The sequence below is a fragment of the Tiliqua scincoides genome, chromosome 1, assembly GCF_035046505.1.
Source record: "Tiliqua scincoides isolate rTilSci1 chromosome 1, rTilSci1.hap2, whole genome shotgun sequence".
Taxonomy (NCBI): Eukaryota; Metazoa; Chordata; class Lepidosauria; order Squamata; family Scincidae; genus Tiliqua; species Tiliqua scincoides.
Genome location: NC_089821.1, coordinates 294,854,567 through 294,876,453, shown reverse-complemented (window position 1 = coordinate 294,876,453; position 21,887 = coordinate 294,854,567). Strand labels below are relative to the sequence as shown.

Genomic DNA, 21,887 nt, shown 5'->3' with positions numbered 1-21,887 from the left:
ATGGAGAACCTAGCTATGATTTATGTAAGAGAGGGTTTGGCCCTGATGACCTTTTTGGCGTCTTCCAACTCTGAATCTGTATGTTGTGGTGGTGTATGCTGTACTTCATTGATGTACCACCTTTCTGTCATTCTGTAAAGTAACTTAGGGTGCGATTCTATCCAACTTTCCAAACACCGATGCAGCTGCAACCCCGAGGTCAGGGAACAAATATTTCCTTACCTTGAAGAGGCCTCTGTGTCTGCCCTCCCTACTGCAGGATGCTGCTCACACCCTGTTGGCATGGCTGCATCGGTGCTGGAAAGTTGGATAGAATTGGACCCTTCCACTCCTAATAGGCATGACGTCCTTAAAAGGGGGAAAGTAAGTTGATTCAGGTACCACATGTTACTCTGTCATGTACTATGTACATTGATGGTATGATAACAATGCGAGGATTATGGCAGCTGTGAAGTTGAGCAGGGAGGCGGTAACCTTCTCTCTGCCTCCGGGGAGGGAGGGGAGAAATGCTGGCTGCCATCTTTTCCATTCTGTGCTGCTTAGAACTGTGTTTTTTCCTTTCCACTCCTGGAGGTAGGGCACTGTTTCACTCTCGTGTCTGAAAATATTTAACAGGCGTAACGTGAGAATGATGATGCATGTCAGTCAGATTGCAGGGGCATGTTTGGAGTTGTGGAAGAAGTAACCCCAATTCTTAGCTCACCCCTCTCAGCTTTTGCATGCACCATCATTTTCTCTTTGCATCTGAACGTAGATTTTGATTAATTTCAGATTTTGATTGGCTCACACAAATCTTTCAGAGGTGAAGTGAAAAATACCCCTCTGTTCCTAGAAGAGTCGCTGTAGGATAGAAGCCAAACAGCATATCCTGAATAATATAGGCATCTCTTTGACCCTCTTCTTTGTTTTGCAGATGAGAGAATCTGTTCTCCTCCCTTTATGGAGCTGACAAGTGCCTGTGGAGATGATACCTTGAAGCAAATAGAGAAGAATGGAATTGCGTTCCCATTCAGTATGTAAATAGACTTTACACTGTCAACACACTAGTCTAGGTATTATGTATTAATCTCTGGGATTCTTGCGGAAGCCTTTTGTCTTTGATCCTTCCTTCTCAGCCCTACAATTATATTGATGGCATTGTCTTATGTGGATTGGACCTTGACACACCCCCTGTAATTGAATGACAGATGATGAATTTTGGCTCATAGACAACCGCTTTATATATATTTTGCACATGAAGTTGCATTACATGGAATCAGACTGTTGGTCTGTGCAGCTCATTTTTATCTATGCTGAATGGCAGCTGCCGTCCAAGTTTTTACACTGAACTGCAGCCCCTCCCCTTACTATCCTACTAGACTACGTTAGAAACTGCAATTTTTTGTGCCTGTTCTTTTCTGCTCTGTACTCACATTTTGAATTTCTGTTTTGCTCTTGCAGTTTGTAAGACTAGAGTGGCCCATGGAACCAACTCTCATGAGGTAAGTATCTACATAGGGATGCACCTCCTGCCAAATAATGATTGGGTCAAGGCAGGAAGGCGGGTGGGGGGGCGGGGGGCGGCTGCCCATGAATTATAAACATACTTTTCTTTCATATTTCATATGATGTTAGATTAACTATAACTACAGTAGAGGTGGGAGGAAACTGATAACAAAATAAATTCATAACACCGCTTTCTGCACTTCTCAATTTTCTGTAAAAAAAAAAACAACAACAACAAAAAACCGCACCCTGAAACATGCAAAAAAAAAATTAAAACTGTTTTATTTGGTTTTTTAAAATTATTTAATGGGGGGCATAAGTAGCAACTGCTGCTGCATCTACTGACACTATATCTCCTATATCACTTACCTAGTACACTTTTGAAGTGGTTATAATGTATAGTTGATATACATTATATTATAAGTTTTGAATAAAAACACATAACACTGCTTTCTGCTTCTAATTTATGAAAACTTTGAAATCTGCAAAAAAAAAAATTTACATTTTCTCCCACCTCTAACTATAACTGTTACCAATATGCATTGAGGCATTCTGTTACTAGCTACCCATGTGTAATTTAAACCAAGCTATTGACATCTTTTGAAGTCATATTGGTACCTAATAGGATTGGTGGTGACGATGATTTCAACAGTCTGGCAAAGGGAGTATGGGGACATATTAGGCAATCCATTGAGGGTGTGTAATCGTTAAGAGGTTAAGAAATCCTGCTTTCGAGATCTGGAGCTCACACCTCCAGCAGAACACACAATACAGGCTATCATCAGAGAAGTAGATTTCAGGCTGCTTGTTTTGAAAGTATTCAAAGATGGAATACCTCTGCACTCGCAAAGCTAACATGTTGGGGAAATAGCTAGGTTATGGGTGCCAGCTGACCAGCCAGCAACAATAAAGTGTGTGCAACCACTATGAGTTTCCTTGGAGTCCAACTCTTTACTAACTACTTCTGTGATTAGTCGGTAATGAATAGAACATAGAAATTGCTGCCCATAAAAAAAAAGGAGCCATATGTAGAACGCACCAAGTGTCAACACAGTTATGGCAGTAGATTCTGTGCATGGAAGCTGTGGTACCCAAAAATGTTGAACAAGGAAGCTTGTATTATCAACCCACACTGTTCATTCAAACTTGTGAATGCTTATTCAGCTTGTGAAATCTTGCCCCAATATATCTTGGGTCTTATTCAACCTTTTTCAAGACTTAATAAAAGAATCAGGCTTTGTTCAGTGTTCGCTTAAATTTCATCTGAGCACTGAGAACAGAGACAGTCACAGTGGGTTGCCATCTGGCTCTGCAGTTTGCAGAAGATGGATATATACTGGAAAATCAAGTCTTGGTTGAGTTTATTCATTGATACTCATTCACCTTTATTTTAAAAGGGGACAATGTGAAAGCAGTTGCAAAGCTTATTTTGTTGAGGGGCCAGATTTGTTAATTACAGTGTTGGCACCCACTATCGCTAGTTTTTTTGTGTTCAGATTGAGCCATGCTGCAAATGAGCAGAACTGATTTTTCAGAACTTTCCCTTAGACAGTGCAGTAATAATTTTTAATGCACAGAAGCTCTTCATGACCTCTCTCCCATAGCTACGTTCTCCTGTCAGCCAAGTAAGTTTTTGTCCTTGTGTATGACTTTCCCCTCTCATGGTTTGCTCCACAGACTGCTTAAAACAGAAAATACTTCAGTGAGATCTTCTGAAGATTGTACTAAAAAATGCACTTTGCGTAGCACAACTGATGATGTGTCTCATCAGTTGATGTGCTGACTACAGCATCAGTAGTCACTGCATTTTCAAGAGGAAAACAAAGCACTATTGTGAGAACTGAGACTTTCAGTATTTTGTCAACTGGGGTTAGGTCTAGGGATAAATGTTTAACAAAGTACCACATATACATACCTAGAACATAAGAGCAGCCTGCTGGATCAGGCCCTAGCCCCATGTAGTCCAGCTTCCTGCATCTCATGGTGGCCCACCAAATGCCCCAGGGAGCACACCAGATAACAAGAGACCTCATTCTGGTGCCCTCCCCTGCATCTGGCGTTCTGACATAACCCATTTCTAAAATCAGGAGATTGCACATACACATCATGGCTTGTAACCCGTAATGGATTTTTCCTCCAAGAAATTTATTCAATCCCCTTTAAAAGGCGTCTAGGCTAGATGCCATCACCACATCCTGTGGCAAGGAGTTTCACAGACTAACTATATGCTGAGTTACCTAGAGATAACCTCAGTAATTGGTTATTTTGATCTGATGGTACACACTGCCAAGCTGATAGCTGGCAAGGAAACGTTTTAGCCTTGAAAGTGAAACTAAGCTGCATGTGTGTGTTTACTCATGAATAGGCAACCATGTCTCATGCCACTACAAGGGGCAGGCCAAGAGGAACGCAGTGCTACCAGAATGGTCTCAATCCCATAAACATGGGCCCCCAAAAGCACTCGAAGGAAGTCTCCACCAAAACTGACATAGAAAATGTATACACACACTGAGCTGTGTGTGCATTTTTACTCATAAACCAGCAAATGTGCCTCAGCACCTATTGAAGGCCAGGCAAAGGGGATTGCAAGACCATCAGCATGGTCCTGATCTGATGAACATGGAGCTCAACAAATGCTCCAGAAGGTGTCCCTAACCCCATAATAAAAAGAATGAAAATCACCTGAGCAACTGGTAAAATGAAATGTTTTTTAGTCTCATAAAGCTAAGTTCCAATAGAGTGTCATTTTAAAAATTGGGTCTCAGTGCTAAAAAGGTTGGGAACCCCTGTCCTAGAGCAAACTTCAGTACCTGCCATTTATCTGTAGCCTTGTTTTGTGTTTACTGATTATACACTTAGCAAAATTGGCCCCCAACCCACTGTTCAACCTCAGAATGCCTTCTCTTTACAAGAGCCTTGGAGGTATGTCAGCTAAGGATAGTTATGTGTGTTAGGCAGCAAACAAACCTGATTGCTGTATTTTACACTGGAGCCCTTCCATGAGAGCATGACCAAATGTGCATCATTATACATTCATCTAGGAACATCAGAAGTTAAGAGTTTATTGCCTACTGTGCGAAGGAAAAAAACATATTCTTCTTTTGCCTATCCTTTTCCATTTTATTGAAGGAAGCGCAGGTGTAATGCAACTGCGTATGCGAAATGATCCTGTTTGTCATGTCATTGCCCTCATAGGGATCATTGTATTGTGTGCTTCATCTTCCAGATGGCTATCATATTCAACCAGGAAGGCCTGAAAGCTATCCAACCCCCTTGTGTGATTCAAAGCTTTATCAGCCATAATGCCGTCCTTTATAAAGTCTTTGTGGTTGGTGAGTCATACACTGTGGTGAAGAGACCGTCTCTAAAGAACTTCTCAGCAGGCGCTTCAGGTAAACGGTGTTGAATAGCAATTCTGTTCGTGTACTGGAAAGAATCTTGCTGACAGCCAGCTGGGAGGAGGGAAATACTTTTAAGTTGGGGGGCAGGAGTGCCTGTTAAATCCTCCAGCAGCCATCTTTCCCCCCCCCCCTTTGGCATGCAAGTGGAAACAGTCTTGGAACATATATGAAGCTTCTTTGTACTGAATCTGACCATTCATCCATCTCATTCAGCGTTGTCTACACCAACTGGCAATGACTCGCCAGGGTTTCAGACGGGACTCTTTTCCCAGCCCTGCCAACCTGGGACATTCTGTATGCAAAGTCTGTGCACTGTCTCAGCTGTGTTCCTTCCCTTGCATAGAGCTGCTGAGTGTGTGTGTAAGGATCTGTGAATTGCAGCACTTGTCCCCCACTGTCATTAGAAAAGCATCTCATGAGAATAGGACATCCCAGACTTCCTTCTTAAACCAGCTAGAGCAGTAGCTGTCTCATGCATCCTGCTTCTTTGCAACATAACTATATTATGGTAGGCTTTCTGACACTAAACTTATTGCAGGGTGGAAAGTGGTTGCTCAGGATGCCCCCCCCCCACTTAATGCCATGCTCCCCCAGTACCTTGCATGCACCCCTCTCTCAGTGGCCTGGACTGTTTTAAATAATCTGTTGAATGAAAACATCTGTTTCTAGCATCTGGACTTCTTCCCCATGTGAAGAAGGATGCCATCTGTTCTGAAATGCCCATGAATGGAATTCCTGGATTAAATAGTTATATGAACAAACCTAGTCTTTGACTTTTTATAAACCTGTGATTTATGGTAGAGTAGACATGAAAAGAGGCACTTAACCAAAAACTCTCAGTAGGTTTGTTTATCTTTTCTTCGTTCCCTGCAAGAGAGATGTTCTTGGATTTCATCATCCTGTGCTTTGCCTTTGCTTGGCTCAGTTCTCTGGTATGTTGGGTTTCTGCTGGAGCCAGGCAATTTCTGCGTGTGGGTGTTTTTTTATGACTTCTTTTCCTAGGACCAAAGCCTTAGAGGGCAATGAGTACTATGTGACCAAATGTATCTGGGTGATCTTGGAAACATTTGGATAACCGCTAATGTAATTATAAGAGCAATAGGAATTAAAAAATTGTGTTTGATGTTTCAAAATCCAAAAACCATGTCAAGATTTGGTTCAAGTCATGACATTAAAAAAGGAAAGGTATTATGTTTTAAATCTTCTCAATATTTCCAGCAAGAGTTGTAACTGTGAATTAGTTTAATTGACATTTTAATTGATTAATGGGGGGGGGGAATTAGCTCTTAGAAGCTATATTTCTATTACTGAACAGGAAATGGGAAAATATTAAACCTTGTATTTCCCTGCTCACGACTAGTAGCATTCCAGTGCAATCCTATGCATGTCTACTCAGAAGTAAGTCCCATTCTGTTCATTCTGCTTACCCCCTGGAAACGGCATACAATTGCAGTGTCTGATAAATTGTAAATAATCTCACATTACTTTCAGTTTCCTCAGAATGGCATCTTCCTCAGTATTCTGAAAAGGTCTCCTATAGTGAGATTTTGGGAAATGGTTCTGAACAGAAAAAAATATGCATACATGTATTTACTTTCAAAGGCACGGAGACAGAGCTTTCCATCATGCAGTCTCTTCCTCTCAGGCTACCATAGCAGCAGTGCTTTAATGAGTGGAGTATGGTCATGAACATAATAATACTTTTCTTGGAGAGTGGCTGCCTCAAGTCCTTGCAGATTTTATTGAACAGTTTCCACTGCTGGCCTGTGCCTCTCCAAACCAAATTTCATTCTTGTTTTTAGCACAATTAGGGAAGTGAGGTGACATAAGTAGATGTCATCTGAATTTGCAGCTTCCTTCCTCTGTCCTTTACATTCAGAGTCTTTTAGGCACTGGTAATATAACTTTCTAAACTAGTTTTACTCATGACATCCATTGGCTGCTACTTCTCCCAACTTCCTTTGCTAGCTTGTCACGTAAAAGAAATGTACAAGAACTGCTAGTTCCAACCCACTTCTTCAGGACACTTTCATTGTCTTAAGAATACTGATCCTTGATTAATGATACAGAGTTTGAACATTGGAAAAGAAATTGTAGCTTTGTGTAGATGCCTTTCTTGTTTTTTATTTGTGTTCTGAAACCTTTAGGTTACACCCCTTTTCTTAAACCCTAAATATTTGATGAGCTTGCTGGTGTGTGTGTGTGTGTTAAGAAGATATCACAATGATCACTCTGTGTGTGGGGGGGGGGGGGTCTTGGAACGCACCCGCACAAATTTAGCATTTAGTATTCTGCCCTGCCAGATAACAGACATTGTTTTGCGTGATAATATTCATCATGAATTGCATGGGATTTAGATGTCTTTCCCAGAAAGAAAAGGCCTTCTTTTAGAAGATATGTTGCTTTTTCCCAGCAGTCAACCTACATTTTGTCTCTGGCGGAAATGAGATTCTTCCCCCAGGTTGCATGTATAAATTACTGTTGCAAGTGCTTTGTAGCATGTGGTTACATGAGCATCACAGTCATCTGTTTGGTAGCGCCTCTTCCATTGTACGCCTACACAATTTTTGCTAGGGACTCTCTTTTCCCCAGCAATACAACTGTTGGGCAAGAGTTTTCATCAAGTTCTTAAAAAACAAAATCAAAACCAGAAACGAAAAGCAAAAATGACGAACACCAACATGTCTATCTTCGTCCTGAAGCAGCAGTGCCCTGCTATTTCACAAATATTTTCTTTTTAAAACATTTGTTCTATAAATGTTGTGCACTCCCCCCCCCCACCTTGGCAGCTAAATTGCCACATCCCTATCAATGTGGGGGTGAAATATCATACTACTTGTGCTGGATTGAGACCAACACAAATGGAGCAGTGATATAATTCCAGGGTTTTATACCATCTAAGGAGCCACAGAGTTGCTGGTCTGCACCACCCCCTAGTGTTCCCTTTGACAACTGAATCCTTTCAGGAGCCAAGATTACAATTTTAGATATGCAAGAGAACTTTCTGTGTATCTGTACAGTTGTAACCTGTATGTTGTTGCCCCAGGGCTGTTTTATAATCGTGACATTTTGTTTTATCTCTTTCAAATTGTAGATAGAGAATCAATATTTTTCAATAGCCACAACGTATCAAAGCCAGAATCCTCTTCAGTCCTAACAGCAGTAAGTATTCCAGGTTTCCTTCTGAAAATAGTGTTTGACTTCTTGCTAAGTGATTCAAGGAAACAGCAGACCTGTAATGTTCCATTTGTAAGAATCTCTCATTCAACTGCAGGGAGGAAGTCATCAGAATACTTACCTTCCTGCGTTGAGAGAAGAAGCAGTGGTGGTGAGGAGCCCTTTAAGTTCAGTCTCATTCCCCTAAAAGTGACCCACAACAATCTTACTGCCGTATTTTCTGCTACTCACAACATGACCAGTTGTGGTGCCCCAGACTCTCATCTGTATCCCTTCAATGCTTCAGAAGCACATTCTCCAGCCCCACCTTCCAACAGCAATCAATTTCACAGGTACCTGCCTACCCTTAGTCAAAACAAATCAGGCTAAAAACCATAAAACAATTTCAAAAAAAGTGATGAGGAAATTACGCACACCTTATCCCTTCTATATCGCAAGATGTCTTGCGATACAAGGACATCTGCAAGAGGGATCTGAAGGCCTTAGGAGTGAACCTCAACAAGTGGGAAACCCTGGCCTCTGAGCGGCCCGCTTGGAGGCAGGCTGTGCAGCATGGCCTTCCCCAGTTTGAAGAGACACTTGGCCAACAGTCTGAGGCTAAGAGGCAAAGAAGGAAGCCAGGGAGACAGACCAGGGACAGACTACACTTGCTCCCAGTGTGGAAGGGATTGCCACTCCCGAATCGGCCTTTTCAGCCACACTAGACGCTGTTCCAGAACCACCTTTCAGAGTGCGATACCATAGTCTTTCGAGACTGAAGGTTGCCAACAACATGATATCCCTTCTAGTAAAAAAGTTGATTTGTGAAATATCAGCAAAAGAGCAGGAGAATTCCCAAGATGAGAGGCACCAGATCCATATTTCCCCTCCCCCCAGTAGCGATCCTCAGCATTTTAGAAGCTAATCACCAGGAAAACTACAAGGACTGTCATGAGAAGACCCACTTCCCCAATAGGATTCTTCTTTCACTTGAAATCAGAAAAGCAACTGTTTAAAGGTGCCGTTAATGAAAACCTGAAAGGACTATCCAAAGGGTAAATCTTCTCCAGTGTTGCCTCCTACAGGGGTGACCACTGCCTGCGGCAGGCTTTGGGGAATGTACGCCATCCTGGAAGAGGCTGCTTAAGAAGCTGAATGTCATAAAGAAGAGCCCTACTGGATCAGGCCAAGGGCTCATCTAGTCCAGGATCCTGTATCTCACAATGGCACACTAGATGCCTCTAGGAGCACTCAAGATACGATACCTGTATAGGTAGAACCTAATTATCAATGGATTTTTCACCTGCGGTTTTATCTCAACGTGATGAGAAGAGCCCTTTCAATTAAAGGAAAAAAAGTTGTTTAACAATAGCCTCGTTAGTGTGGGAGAAGGCAGCTATCAGCAAGGCTGTTTTTAAATTGCTGAGCAAAGGGACATTTGTTTTTTTAAATGAATTTCCTTTAACGTGATTTTTGGCATCCACATGGGTTCTGGGAATGGAACCTTTATGGATATTGAGACTCAACTTGTATCCTGTTATCATTCCCTTAAGTCTGGCATTAAGAGATATTTTACCTCTAAAGGTTGCATATAGAATTTGCATCCTCTAAAATTTTACCTTTACCAAGGTTGCATATACTCATCATGGCTTGTAACCTGTGATGGAATTTTATTTTTTTTATTTTTTTATAATATTTTATTTGATTTAAGGCATGGGCACAGGGAAAATCACAAATACATATATTCAGGGTAATACAGAGGGAAAAACACTAGGGAATCACAGAACTGCAGCCAATACTGTCTTGTTTCTATAATTATCTCTTCAATCAATATTTCATAATCGTTTATCTAACCATTCATATAATGGGTTCCACAATCTCTGTATTCTCTCCATCTCGCCATCCCTCGCCTGTGATGGAATTTTCATAAATCTGTACAATCCCCTTTGAAAGTCATCTAGGCTTTCAGGTGCCATCACCACATCCTGTTACAAGGAGTTCCACATATTTACACCCTGGGTAAAGAAATATTTATTTTGGTTAAGTCTCAGTCATATTCCCCCTTCAGGCACCTTCTTTCTAGACTGAAGAGGCCCAAGCACTGTAGACTTTCCTTATAAGGGAGGGTGCCAGCCAACTAATTATCTTGGTTACTCTCTTCTCGCCTTTTCCAATTCCACTATATTATTTTGAGATGAGGCAACAAAAACTGGATACAATTCTCCAGATGTGACCTTACCATTGATTTGTACAGTGGCAATGTTTATTGACCATTTTATTCTCAGACCCTTTTTTAATTATCCTGAGTATAGAATGGCAGGTACGCTTCAATGTGAAATAGGTGTAAAGTAATGCACATTGGGGCAAGAAATCAAAATGTCATATATATAAGCTGGTGGGTAGAGTGGGTAGAGGTGGATTTTTTCGGTGACAACAAAATAAAAACACGTAACTCCACATTCTGCACTTCTCATTTGTTTTAAAAAACAACAACAACCCAAATCTGTGAAAAAATAAAGCCATTCGCTAACATTTCTGTATATCCACTTAAACCTCTACATGTATGTCACTGCATCTGCTGACACTATACAATCTGTATTACCTACCCAGTATACTTTTAAAGCAATTATAGTTTATAATTATAATTTTATAAAAATGTGCCCATAGAATAACACCACTTTCTACACTGCTAACTTAGGAAAACACCGAAATCTTTAAAAAAAATAAAAAATTTCACCCACCTCTGCTGATGGGTTCTGAGCTGGCTGTGATAGATCAAGACAGTGGCAGACCTGGGGTGGGGGCAGGGGAGGCAAAAGCTCCTAGCGCTGCACTCGGTGCGCCCCTACCACTGCCGACTGTGCCTGCCCGTCTGAGCCATTCACGGCGCTTGGCAGTGGGCGAAAAACCTCCCAATGAAAAACTGGTGGTGCTGGGAACCGGAAGTATGGTTTAAAAGAGCTCAGAAGGCTCTTCGCCCGCTGCTGAGCATCTTGTGAGGCTCTGTGAGCCTTGGTGAGTATCTTGGGGAGGGAGGGGGAGCGGCATGCTGATGGGGGGGTGGCATTTTGGGGGGCGGCATGTCGCAGACCTGCCCTGGGGCACAACAAGGGCAGGTCCACTATTGGATCAAGAGAGGGATTTTGTGGCCGGAGGGGGGGGGGGGTTGGACAGCTCAATGAAGTTTCAATCCAGTGTGTGGCAACTGTGAAGAAAAGCCAAGTTTGCTACCCTTTCCATCAAAGTGCCTTCTGAGTCAGAGCTTCCCTTATAAAGGCTGCACTGGTTTCTCCTGCCTGGCTTCTCTTACACTGGCATTACTGAAGGTGGCCAGATGGTCGTGCCTTTCCCGAGAATAATGTGTCTGCTTCTCTGTTGTCATTACTGAGAATATTTACCACCTTAGTGAGAACTAGACCCGAGTTCCTGGAAAACTTTCATGAGTAACTGACTCATAACTTGTCCTAATGCATGCTCATGAAACCTCAAAGATTAACCTGTCATGCCTGTAAAAATAAATGCTACAGTTATTGTAAAGTCTGGAGAACAGGACAGTCTGCCGTGCAGTTAATCAACCAGCATTTTCAGATCTTTTGGCTGTAAACTAGAGAATCTTTGCCTGACAACACATCAAAGAGATCTTGGAGATGTTCCACACCCTACTTAACTACAGTTTGTTTTTCTGTGTTTTCTCCTCTTTGTAGCTTGATAAAATTGAAGGAGTGTTTGAGAGGCCAAATGACGATGTCATACGGGCAATATCGAAAACACTGAGGCAGGCCCTGGGGGTCTCTCTCTTTGGGATTGACATCATCATTAACAATCAGACCGGTCAGCATGCTGTCATCGATATCAATGCATTCCCAGGTAAGAGCAGACTGCTATATTGTATGCAATCTCATTTAGAATTCATTTAAACTGATATGGGGGGGGGGTCCTTTTGATTAACAGCACCTGTGCATCTCTCTTGTCCTCTGTCCCAAAACTGGCTTAATTAGCCATCTAATTTGCAGTGGTTTCTTTGTGCTCTAATTTTTCTTGCTGGCCAATGCTATCTGCCTTGCAAGGCCAACCTGACTTTTCAGGATTGGCTCAGGCTAGTTGTAATCCTCTGTGATTGTCAATTATTTAGGTGTGGTTCAGATCCTTTCCCACCAGTATGAAAGCAGCTCCCACCCTTTTGTGGAACAAGACTGTAATGTTGCCTTACCTTGAGGAGGCCTCTGTGACTGTCTCTCCATTGCAGGATACAATACATACCCTGTTGGCATGGCTGCATCAGCAGTGGAAATTTGGATAGGATTGGGCCCTGGGACACAGTGCTCTACAAAAGACATTACTCTTCTGTATAACACAGAACAAGGGTGGTGCAGACAAATGAATATACAAAAGTAAGACTGATTAGTAGCGGAGAGTGCCTTTTAAAAAAATTAAGTGCACTGTGCTTTACTGGCATAAATGTTACCTATGTTAAGCAGAGTTTGAAGAAAAACCACCTTGTTGTGTCAGGATACATAGAACAGCTCCAAATGTAGACCAAGAAGGCTTTAATATGTATTGCATAATTGGCCTCTGTTAGATGCCAGTTGCAAGGTGTATTCAAGAACTTTCCACAGCTCCTGTACAATGCTGCCTGAGCACACAACTGGAGCAGCAGTAACACAAAAACTGGAGTGACTGGGAGTGAGAAATTAGTTCTCCAAATTGAAATATTCAGCTTAATCTAAACACAGGAGACATATCACAGGTGACTAAATTAACATTTTTTGCTATAATGCCTAAAAATGTCCAGGTCTCTCTGCTTTATCCTGTGTTTGTCTTATTCTGTCATGATGATAAATCTTTCTCTGGAAAAAATATATATATATAAACATTGCAGTTAGAAAGGTGGTGGGCTTGTTTTCTTTCCCATTATTCTAGCATCGCACTTTGAAAGGAAAGGTCTTTTTAATCCCCTCATTTTTTACCCTCCTGATCAGACAATCCCTCAAGGATTGTTCCAACAAAGCTTTTTCAAGGCGAACTACAGTTGTGTGTTTTGGCTGCTTTTGTTTTGCTTTTCTCCCCCCCTAAAATAAAAAGTGGGGCACAGTGAAATCACTGTTGGAATTGTCCCCCAGCACTTTTTCTGAAAGGTAAAGCATTTCTATGGACAATTGGAAATCATTCATGTATTTCCTGTGCACGAAGAGGAAAATTGGTCTAATGAATTATGGATTAGAAGAGCAGATAATTGATATATAGATAAAATCTTGTTGAAAATATACTTTAGAAATAATCAGTAGGCTGTTTAAGATATCACGCTTAATATACTATGTGATTTTGTAGTAGAACAAATTAATTCAGATTTAGAATTCTGCACTTTCTACAATAACTTTTCTTTATTTTCTGAGTTTGTTAATTTTTGTTTTAAATTAAAATAAATAAAAAAAATTGATTTTAAGAAAAAGAAAAACACTTCCACTTACTTCCGTGGAAATATTTTTTCCTTTGTGCAAGGTCACAATCCCAACTGAAATCATAGCAGAGTCAAAGTATTCAAGCTTATCCCCACACATCATGATTTTGCTGCAACCTGCACTCTATTGGGGAGGGGAAGCAAAGCAGTAGCTGCTAAAGCATGTTTTACATATAATGTGTATTTTTGTGTACCTAATTTTTTGTCTTTCCTTTCCCAGGCTATGAGGGTGTCTCCGAGTTCTTCACAGACCTACTGAATCACATAGGTACTGTCTTGCAGGGGCAAGCACCAGAGATGTCCCAGCTCAACCCTTACAAGCATCTGGCTGAGCAGACCAGCAGTCTAGTGGCGGAGCGGACATGCTGTGCTAGCACAGGTTGCCGGAGTCTGGTGGGCAAAGACCCCTGGATTGTGGACAGTGAAACCAACAGCTCGGTGAAACTCCAGCACCAGAGACTCGGCTGCAACTCTGCAGTGTCTCCTAGCTTTCAGCAACACTGCGTAGCCACACTGGCAACTAAAGCTTCCTCTCAATAACCCCGTCAGCTCCACAAACTGAAGAAAAAACTGTAGGTCCCAGGATTGGAGTGGGCTGGTTGGTAGTGCAACTGCAAAACAAAGCAAAAAAAAATGATTCAACGTGATTTTGAAAAGGAAAACAAAGTTAGTGATCTGGGTCCACTTCATCAGATTCCTATTTAGTGCAGATCTGTAGTGAGTTTACACATGATTGTGTGTATGTGTGTGTCTTTTTAAACACTAGACCTTAATGTGGGAAGCTGGGATTTGTGATGGGGTTTCCCTTTTTCTTTTGTAATCATTAGTGACCAGAATTTCAAGGATGAGTTGGTAAGGATTGTGTTTGAATTTTGCACACTTGAATTCAACAGCCCCTCATTGCTCTTTCCCCACCTACTTCAAAAAGTAAAGTAAGAATGCCCAGGATATAACTAAACATCAGTTTATTGTGCACTTAAAGGATCCCTGATGAGGCCAAAGCGTGAAGGCTTAGGTTGGTCTTCTTTACTTTGACTGGTTTGACCCCAGCATTAAATTGTCTGCCCCCCTTCCTCAAGATATGTACCTGGCTACCCATTTACCAGGGTGAAAAACAGGATGATGTCCTGGTTTTTTTCTCAATAAAGGTAGGTTGAGACATTGCTGCAATTTTTATGTTTTTTGCAAATATATAGTTTCTCCATAATTGGCACAGATGTAAACTGGGGAGTTGTTTTCAATCAGGTCTGTTCCCCCCCCCCCGAACAGTTCTGTTGCTTTGCCAGTCCTGAAACTGCAAGCACCAGCTGTCTTGGTGACCACTGCTCAATTCAACTAATTGTGCTCAAGGCAGTTTGCTATACAATTGTAAAATTTTTGGTAGCTTTTTACACTCCTTTTCCCTTCATAGTTTGGGATTGGCTCTCTGGGGTAACTTCACAAGGGTAATTTATTGCAAAGCCTGATGATGCCTTCAGACCCAGTTGCAAAACTCAAGGGCCCCTTAGCTCTATCTTCTGTCCATAACCGGCCAGGAGTTGAAAATTCCAAATATACCAAAATTAACTGAACTGATCAGGACCTTTGAGAGGTCTTTGCTTAGAATCCAGTGGAGTGACTGAACATTTATATGGATTTGGTTTCCAAGAATCAGTCTACATGCTTACCAGGATGAACCCTCTGTTTACATGGCAAGAGAGTGCACACTGCAGTATGTGTTCTGAGCTGTGCATAGTTCTTCCCCCCCCCCTTTTTAAAGAGGAAGAAGCATATGAATTATGAATGCAGACTCGTACTCTCTCAGTACCCATACAGAGTGTTTTATACTGTGTAAGCATATGAACTGGGCTTACCATAGTTATTACCCGTTGATGCCATATTATTCAATTTGTAATAGGGAAAGAGAAAATGAGATGAGCTAGTGAAACTTTGAGACCGTGGATAAAAAAAGAAGAAGTTACTTTTGAATATAAGTTTCCCAAGATCAGACAATCATTTTGGATTTCTGTATCAAATTTGGGTCATAGTGATTCTAAATGATGCTCTTCCACGCTACTATTGCTGAGATATCACAATGTAGGGATTTGCATGAGCATATTTTACAAGCATTGGATGGGAGTGAAAAGTAGGTTGAATGTGGATTTGTGTATTTCTCTGATGCAGCTCAAGTCTCTTGCAAGTTCAGTTACAACCAGAACTCTTTTTTGTTGTTTTGCCATGTTGTCATTATGCTGTGTTCCTCACTCCCCTTCTCCACTGCATTGGCTGTCACTTGCATGGGTGGGGATTCCCATGACACTGCATCATGCATTATGTTTTACTGAGCATTGCAAAGGAGAGCAGAAAAAAGATATGTAGGATACTTCTTGCCCCAGAGGCCTTTAGGAAGCAACCTTCCAGGATATGGTGCTGCTAGCGTGGCATCACTGGATTCTGGAATTTTTTTAAAATTTTACTTCCATTAAATAATTTGGATTTGGGATGAGCGAACAAGAAGGGGAGAGAGTCTGTGCAGTCTGGTTTAGTAGCGGGACACATTTTTTAAAACTGTTTACATGAATCTGAATATTGGATCCCATTGCAGTTTCTTTATGATGATTCCTAGTTTTAATGATAAATAAGAATTTTTTTTCATGGCTGCCTTCTAAATTTTGGTTGGCCTATTTTGCACTGCTTTTATTTCTCCAAAATAAACTACTGAAATATAATTGTGCATTTTATATTTGTTTACAAAAATTAAGTATGATTTGTAAATTCTCTGAAGTCTTAATACAAAGAATGTCTTATTAAAAATGCAGTCCAGGTCTTTACTTATAACTAGAGCCTGAGTTGAATTCAGGTAATTGCTAGCTTCTTTGCCGCCATAGCGGTAACTAATGCTTATTTGACAAGTGACAGCAGCGCCCTGCAAATATTCTGTAGCAAGATGGCATTACAGCTGGGTTGACAAAACAAATATCTTTGTAATCTGAGAGGAAGGCAATTTCTTTGCCGGTTAAGAACTTAAGTCGAACCATTCATAGAGTGCAATCCTGCTTCTTTGTGGAAAATCAGGGGCACATGAGCAAGTATTGACAAAAAAAGAGCCAAGTTACATCATTACAGCTTGTGAGCCCACATGTGATTTTAGAGATGTTTTAATATTTCATTCCTGTTTGTAATATTTGGGGTAAGGGGAAAGAGATGGTCAAGGTGGATATACGTAAATGGATATGTGTTGCTCTCCTACATAATTCATTGTGAGGCAAGACTGAGTATGGACTGCTGTCCTTGGCATGAGGAACAATTTTCTGAATTATTGTTCAGGATTTTGGAATGTAAGTCTATTATTTGTTGCAAAGAATCTTCTGTGACCCCATTCAGAATGTTATGTATGTCTTTACCTGTTTCTGTTGCCCAGTGCTATTTTCTGGTAACACACTTCAAACGAACACCACACCCAAACCAGCCACATGGTTTGTTATTACCAGAAATTGGGACTTTGCACATCCTCTTGTACATGTGTATCCTGCAAACCAAAATTTGAGAGAACTTTGGGGCACAGTGAATACACACCCGAAACTGCCTTTTAATACAGTTTGCATGTATGCAACTTGTTTGTATTTTAAAGAAACTTCCAAAGGAGAAGTGAAAAGTTATGGAAAATCTCCTGGTGCTGGTTTAGAAATGCAGTTGGAGACCTTGTTTGGTTGCCCTATTTAGCCTTGCGCAAAACCAGAAAGGAGGGTATCGCTTTAATGAGTGTGAGTTGGTCATGTACGTGATGAGATATGGTACTGTTAGCAGATTATCCAAACTGTAAGGCAGCAGTTCCCAGACTGTGTCATGGCACCCTGGGGTGTTGCGATGCATGGAATTCCTGCCTCAGGCAGCAGTTGGAGACTCAGAGTAGCAGGAAGAGCTCCAGCATGCGAAAAGCCTGCATGCCCTGGCCCCCTTACTTTTGTTTGCAGTGGTGTTTTTGCTCCCCAAACTCGGAAACAACAGTGACATCATTGCCAGTCACTTATGGGAGCCACACACTGCATTCACAGAGTGGGGGGCTTTGCAGATCCTTAAAGTTTGGAAACTGCTGCTGTAAACGATTGTCGGGGAATCTCTGATGCTGATTGTCTCTTAAATTGAACCCTCACTTTTCAACAACCATGTTGTTGCTTACCGTAGCTCAACTTATCCTAAGTCAGTTGTGTAGAGGAAAAATAAGACTGGGAAGTACTACAAGTTAATCCCACTTCAGATTAATGTTACAACCTTGTAATCTGTTCTGTTTTTCTTATGACAAAGCAATTTAAAGTCATGATCTGATTATAAACATAAGTGAATAATTAAAAACAAAAAAAAACCCGAACACCAACATTCTAAGTGCAAGTTGGAACCAAGAAGCAATTGCCTAGAACTGGGCATTATATATCAGCACACAGCAGGATGAAATGCAGGTGTTTTGTTGTTGTCTACTAACATTTTTGTTCTTTAATCCAGCGCAAACTTCCCAGTCCTTAAGCAAATGTTTGTTTTATCGGTTTGTTTAAAGTTGTAGCAGGATAAAGCAGATTAGATTTCAGTAAAACCATCTGGCAGCCGTAGAACTTTTCAGGTGGTCACCTCCCTCTCTGCAGTTCTGCACTTTTGGTGTATAATGTGAAGCTGACACGTTGCAAAATCTTTGTCCCTCAGACTCTTAGCACATCCCGTTCTGTTGCTGTCATATACCGGACTCCAGGAACAGGCAGGGGACAATGTGCATGTTGTCATGGGCATGTGTGGTTTGGGAGGTTTGAGTCGCACCCTGTTCTGAAGTGCCATCTGGATGCATCATTTAGCTCTTGTGTCTATTCTGAAAACCTTTTATTTCCATTAGATTAATAAAATCTAGACCCTTCAGTGTGAATGAAGTTCAGTAGCCATTTGCACAGTTTACCTGGCTGGATGTCAAATATTCGTTTTTCTTGGTATCTGCTGTAACAACGTTGTTGTAACCTATTTATGTAAATTACTCATGGCACTGAGCTGTACTTTAAAATGCTATTAATTGGGATTATATGAACATATTCTGATATACCTGAATTACTATTTGTTGCCTTTTACTTAAAATTGCAAGGGTCTGTCTCCTCTTCCTTCTGTTTTTTTGTATCTACCAGTTGAAAATTGTCACCTTACTTCTTGTTATCTCTTGAGAATGCCACCTGGATTAACAAGCTTCCCATGTGATTTGAAAAGTTCTCATTAAGGTTGTTGGTGTGATTGTCTACTTAAAAACTTATACCTTTAATCAGATGATGACTCTAGTTCATTGGTAAATTAAAGCTGCATCAATTTGCATATAAAAGCAAATTTTCAGAATTTGAATATGACTAGTTCAGAATAAGAAAAGCAATAGCTCTAAAAAAAGTGTGCTTTTTCTGAGATGAACATGTATAGTGTAAGAGATAGAAACTTGCAAAAGGCTTTCCCCCTTTCTTTCAAGATGGCACTTGTCATATAAGTAACTGTGTTAAAATATTTTTTTTAAAAAACATCTGCCTGATTAATTTGAGACACTTTTAATTTATTTTATTTAAATTGCTCTAAATGTTCTTTAATTGATTGATGTAACCAATGAATCATGTTTACCCTGCAGCCAAAATTAAAACTCATTTTTAATAAGGGATCCCCACCGTAGACAGAATTTGAGTAACAGGCAAACAGCAACCTAAAGAAATTACTGCTAACTATTACCAAGTATTTGACTGTTTTTGCTAAATGTTTGGTCTCTCTTGACCATACAGATGTATAAAAGCATTATTCAAGACAGTATAATATGCATATATATTTTATCTTGATAATACCCATAAGAAACCTTTCCTTCCCTAACTATCCCAAGGAAATTACCAGAATTGAAAGTTTTTGAACTGGGTTTTGATAGAGCTTCATACTGAGGTCCAGTCTGCACAAAACGATCACACAGTAAAACTGTTTCTGGAATGCACTGCTTCTTGAGTATTCCTCCATGGTGAGAGAAAAAAACCCTGCTTATAGAAAGCTAGATGATCAGGGAGAAGACAATGGTAGAATTCTTGTTCCCTAACATCTGGCTTGAAATTTGCAAAGAGCGATTGTGTGTATGTATGAAGTTGAGGAAAACTCCATCTACAGTTGGAATTGGTACAGTCAAAACCAGCAGGAAAGCCTTTTGGTCTCTGGAGGTCTCTGGAAAGCCTCTCCAGGTCTACCAAATACATTGAGACACAAGCTATGTGCGACCAATTCCCACTTTGTCAGATATATCCATTTTCCTTATGACTTGCTACTTGTGTATACCAGACATAATGTACTGACTCACTCTGGTTGATAGTTTGTAATACACATTCTGAGTGTACTGTTATTGACTCCTAAAAAGAGAAGGGACCACAAAAACCGTTCACAATTCCCAAAGAGTTGCGCTTAGCGAAGGGAGGTGAGCAGAGAGTCTTCCTTTTTTTTTTGCAAAGTAATCTGTGCCACATTAATACTGCCTTCTGCCGTCAGCACAGTTAAATTCCTAAGATGACATTTCAATGTGTGAAGAGACGTACGTAGTATTTAAATGTTGCAGATATGTAAGTATAAATAGTAAGAGTTCTATATTTCAGACTGTGTAAAGCCCTCGAGTATGAGAGAGCAGTCTTTATCTCTCTTATTTAAGTAAGGGGATAAAAGACAGTGCTGTAAAAAAAATGTATTAGATGTATTTTTTTAATTATTTATTTCTTTAGGGTTCCCCCACCTCAAGTGCGTGTACTTTGCTCATGTGCATCCCCCCCCCGCAACATCCCAGTAATATCCGAACACAAACTGAACTCAGTGTCTTAACCTGTAATTAAAGAGCATACACCTTTGTTGGGTGATGGAATTAGGAATTATTATGTCTTCTAACTTATAAGGCATGCTTAGCGGTTTTGTCCCCAGATCAAAGTTCCACCCAATTGGGACCATTTTCTTGATCATAACAAGTTTGCGTAAGTCCATTCATGTCCATCTGTGACCCTTAGCCACTGGTATAGTGTTAACAAGTGTGAGTGTTGTGATTGCTTTGGTCCTATTCACAAATTACTTTTATGAAAAACTAAATGGGTTTTGTATTTAATTTGTATATGTGTGTGTGTATACACATATAAATCTAAAAAAAACACATCTGGGCTTATATAAAAACCAAAAATATTAGCTCCTTAGCTTTTTACATGTACTGCATGACAAACTTTATTTTTCAATAATAATATGGTGCTTCTCTTATCTTGCAAACTGTTGTCATTGATTTCAGTAGTAGTTAATCCCTTTTCTGTCTATTTGCCAAACACCTGTGACAGACAGTTTTTTTATTTTTAACAGTAGAGTAAACTGCACTTAAGTATCATCTGTTTCTGTGTCTGCTCTGGAGACAAAAGTTGTCCTTTTTCCAAATACATGATAAAATAAATGCCTTATTACAACATTGTATCCTGCATTCTTGCTCATAATTATAGAGAAACTGGGTTCTGGCTATGAATCGAGTGGGCCTTAAAAATTAGGAACAGCTACTTAGGACTTTCTGATGCCTTTATTTAGATTCTGAATGACTACTCTTAAATGTTTGTTTGGACATTTAAATGGGAGCTTTTCCACATTCATTACAGTGTATCTGAGTAGGGCATAGATAAGTGGTGTTTTGTGGAAAGAGCATTTGGAGTGGTAGCTTCTCAGAGTGTTCAGGTACAAGCTGCCTTAAAATGAACTTTAAAACATTTTGTTAACTTTCCAATGTACTCATAAACATATAGGTTTGCCATCCCTGTTGAGCATCCACATAAGCACAGTCTCTTGACATGAGTTGGAAGCTGAGGGCGTTTGTCCATCTGTAAAATCTACTGAAGCATGAATATTTTATGTATGTGTCATGCCCATTTCATTGTCACCCTACTGCTGGTTAGGGTGTGTGTGGCTGGCCCAGTGTAGCCCATTGAGCTTCATGGGGAAGCAGGGATTTGAACCAGGTCTCCCTAATCCAACCACGATTATCACCTTGGCTCTTCAATAATTTTCGGGTTCTGCATGAATTTATTGTGTGTGAGAATGCAACTGATAGAGGCAAAGAAAGGAGCCCAAAATTGTATGTATTTTATTGTCGTCCTTAATTTTTATATAGAATATATTACAGTTGGAGTTCTCTTTTCTTTTTAATCAAAAGACTAACGAGTTATTGCAAGTTACTTTATCCAGTAAACCTAATAGTTAGAAGTAAAACATTGTAGAAACACGTCATGGCTCTTTTTAAAAAAAAAAGAAAGAAAGAAAATGGAAAGTAAAGACAAATTATTTCCTCTTTCTCAGCAGAAAATACATGAGATAAGTCGCCACTGCTTGTGATACTGTAATTCCAATAGTTACAAGAGAAA

General features: G+C 40.4%; 1 protein-coding gene across 1 annotated transcript in view; it reads left to right on the top strand.

Moving 5' to 3' along the window:
- Positions 1-14,822, top strand: part of ITPK1 (inositol-tetrakisphosphate 1-kinase) — a 128,965-nt gene extending 114,143 nt beyond the window's left edge. Inside the window, exons 5-10 of the mRNA XM_066612185.1 lie at positions 914-1,012; positions 1,441-1,481; positions 4,712-4,877; positions 7,981-8,048; positions 11,747-11,909; positions 13,721-14,822. Coding sequence (XP_066468282.1) covers positions 914-1,012; positions 1,441-1,481; positions 4,712-4,877; positions 7,981-8,048; positions 11,747-11,909; positions 13,721-14,040 — 857 coding nt within the window. The 3' untranslated portion in view covers positions 14,041-14,822. The remainder of the gene's footprint in view (positions 1-913; positions 1,013-1,440; positions 1,482-4,711; positions 4,878-7,980; positions 8,049-11,746; positions 11,910-13,720) is intronic.
- Positions 14,823-21,887: the final 7,065 nt, after the last annotated feature.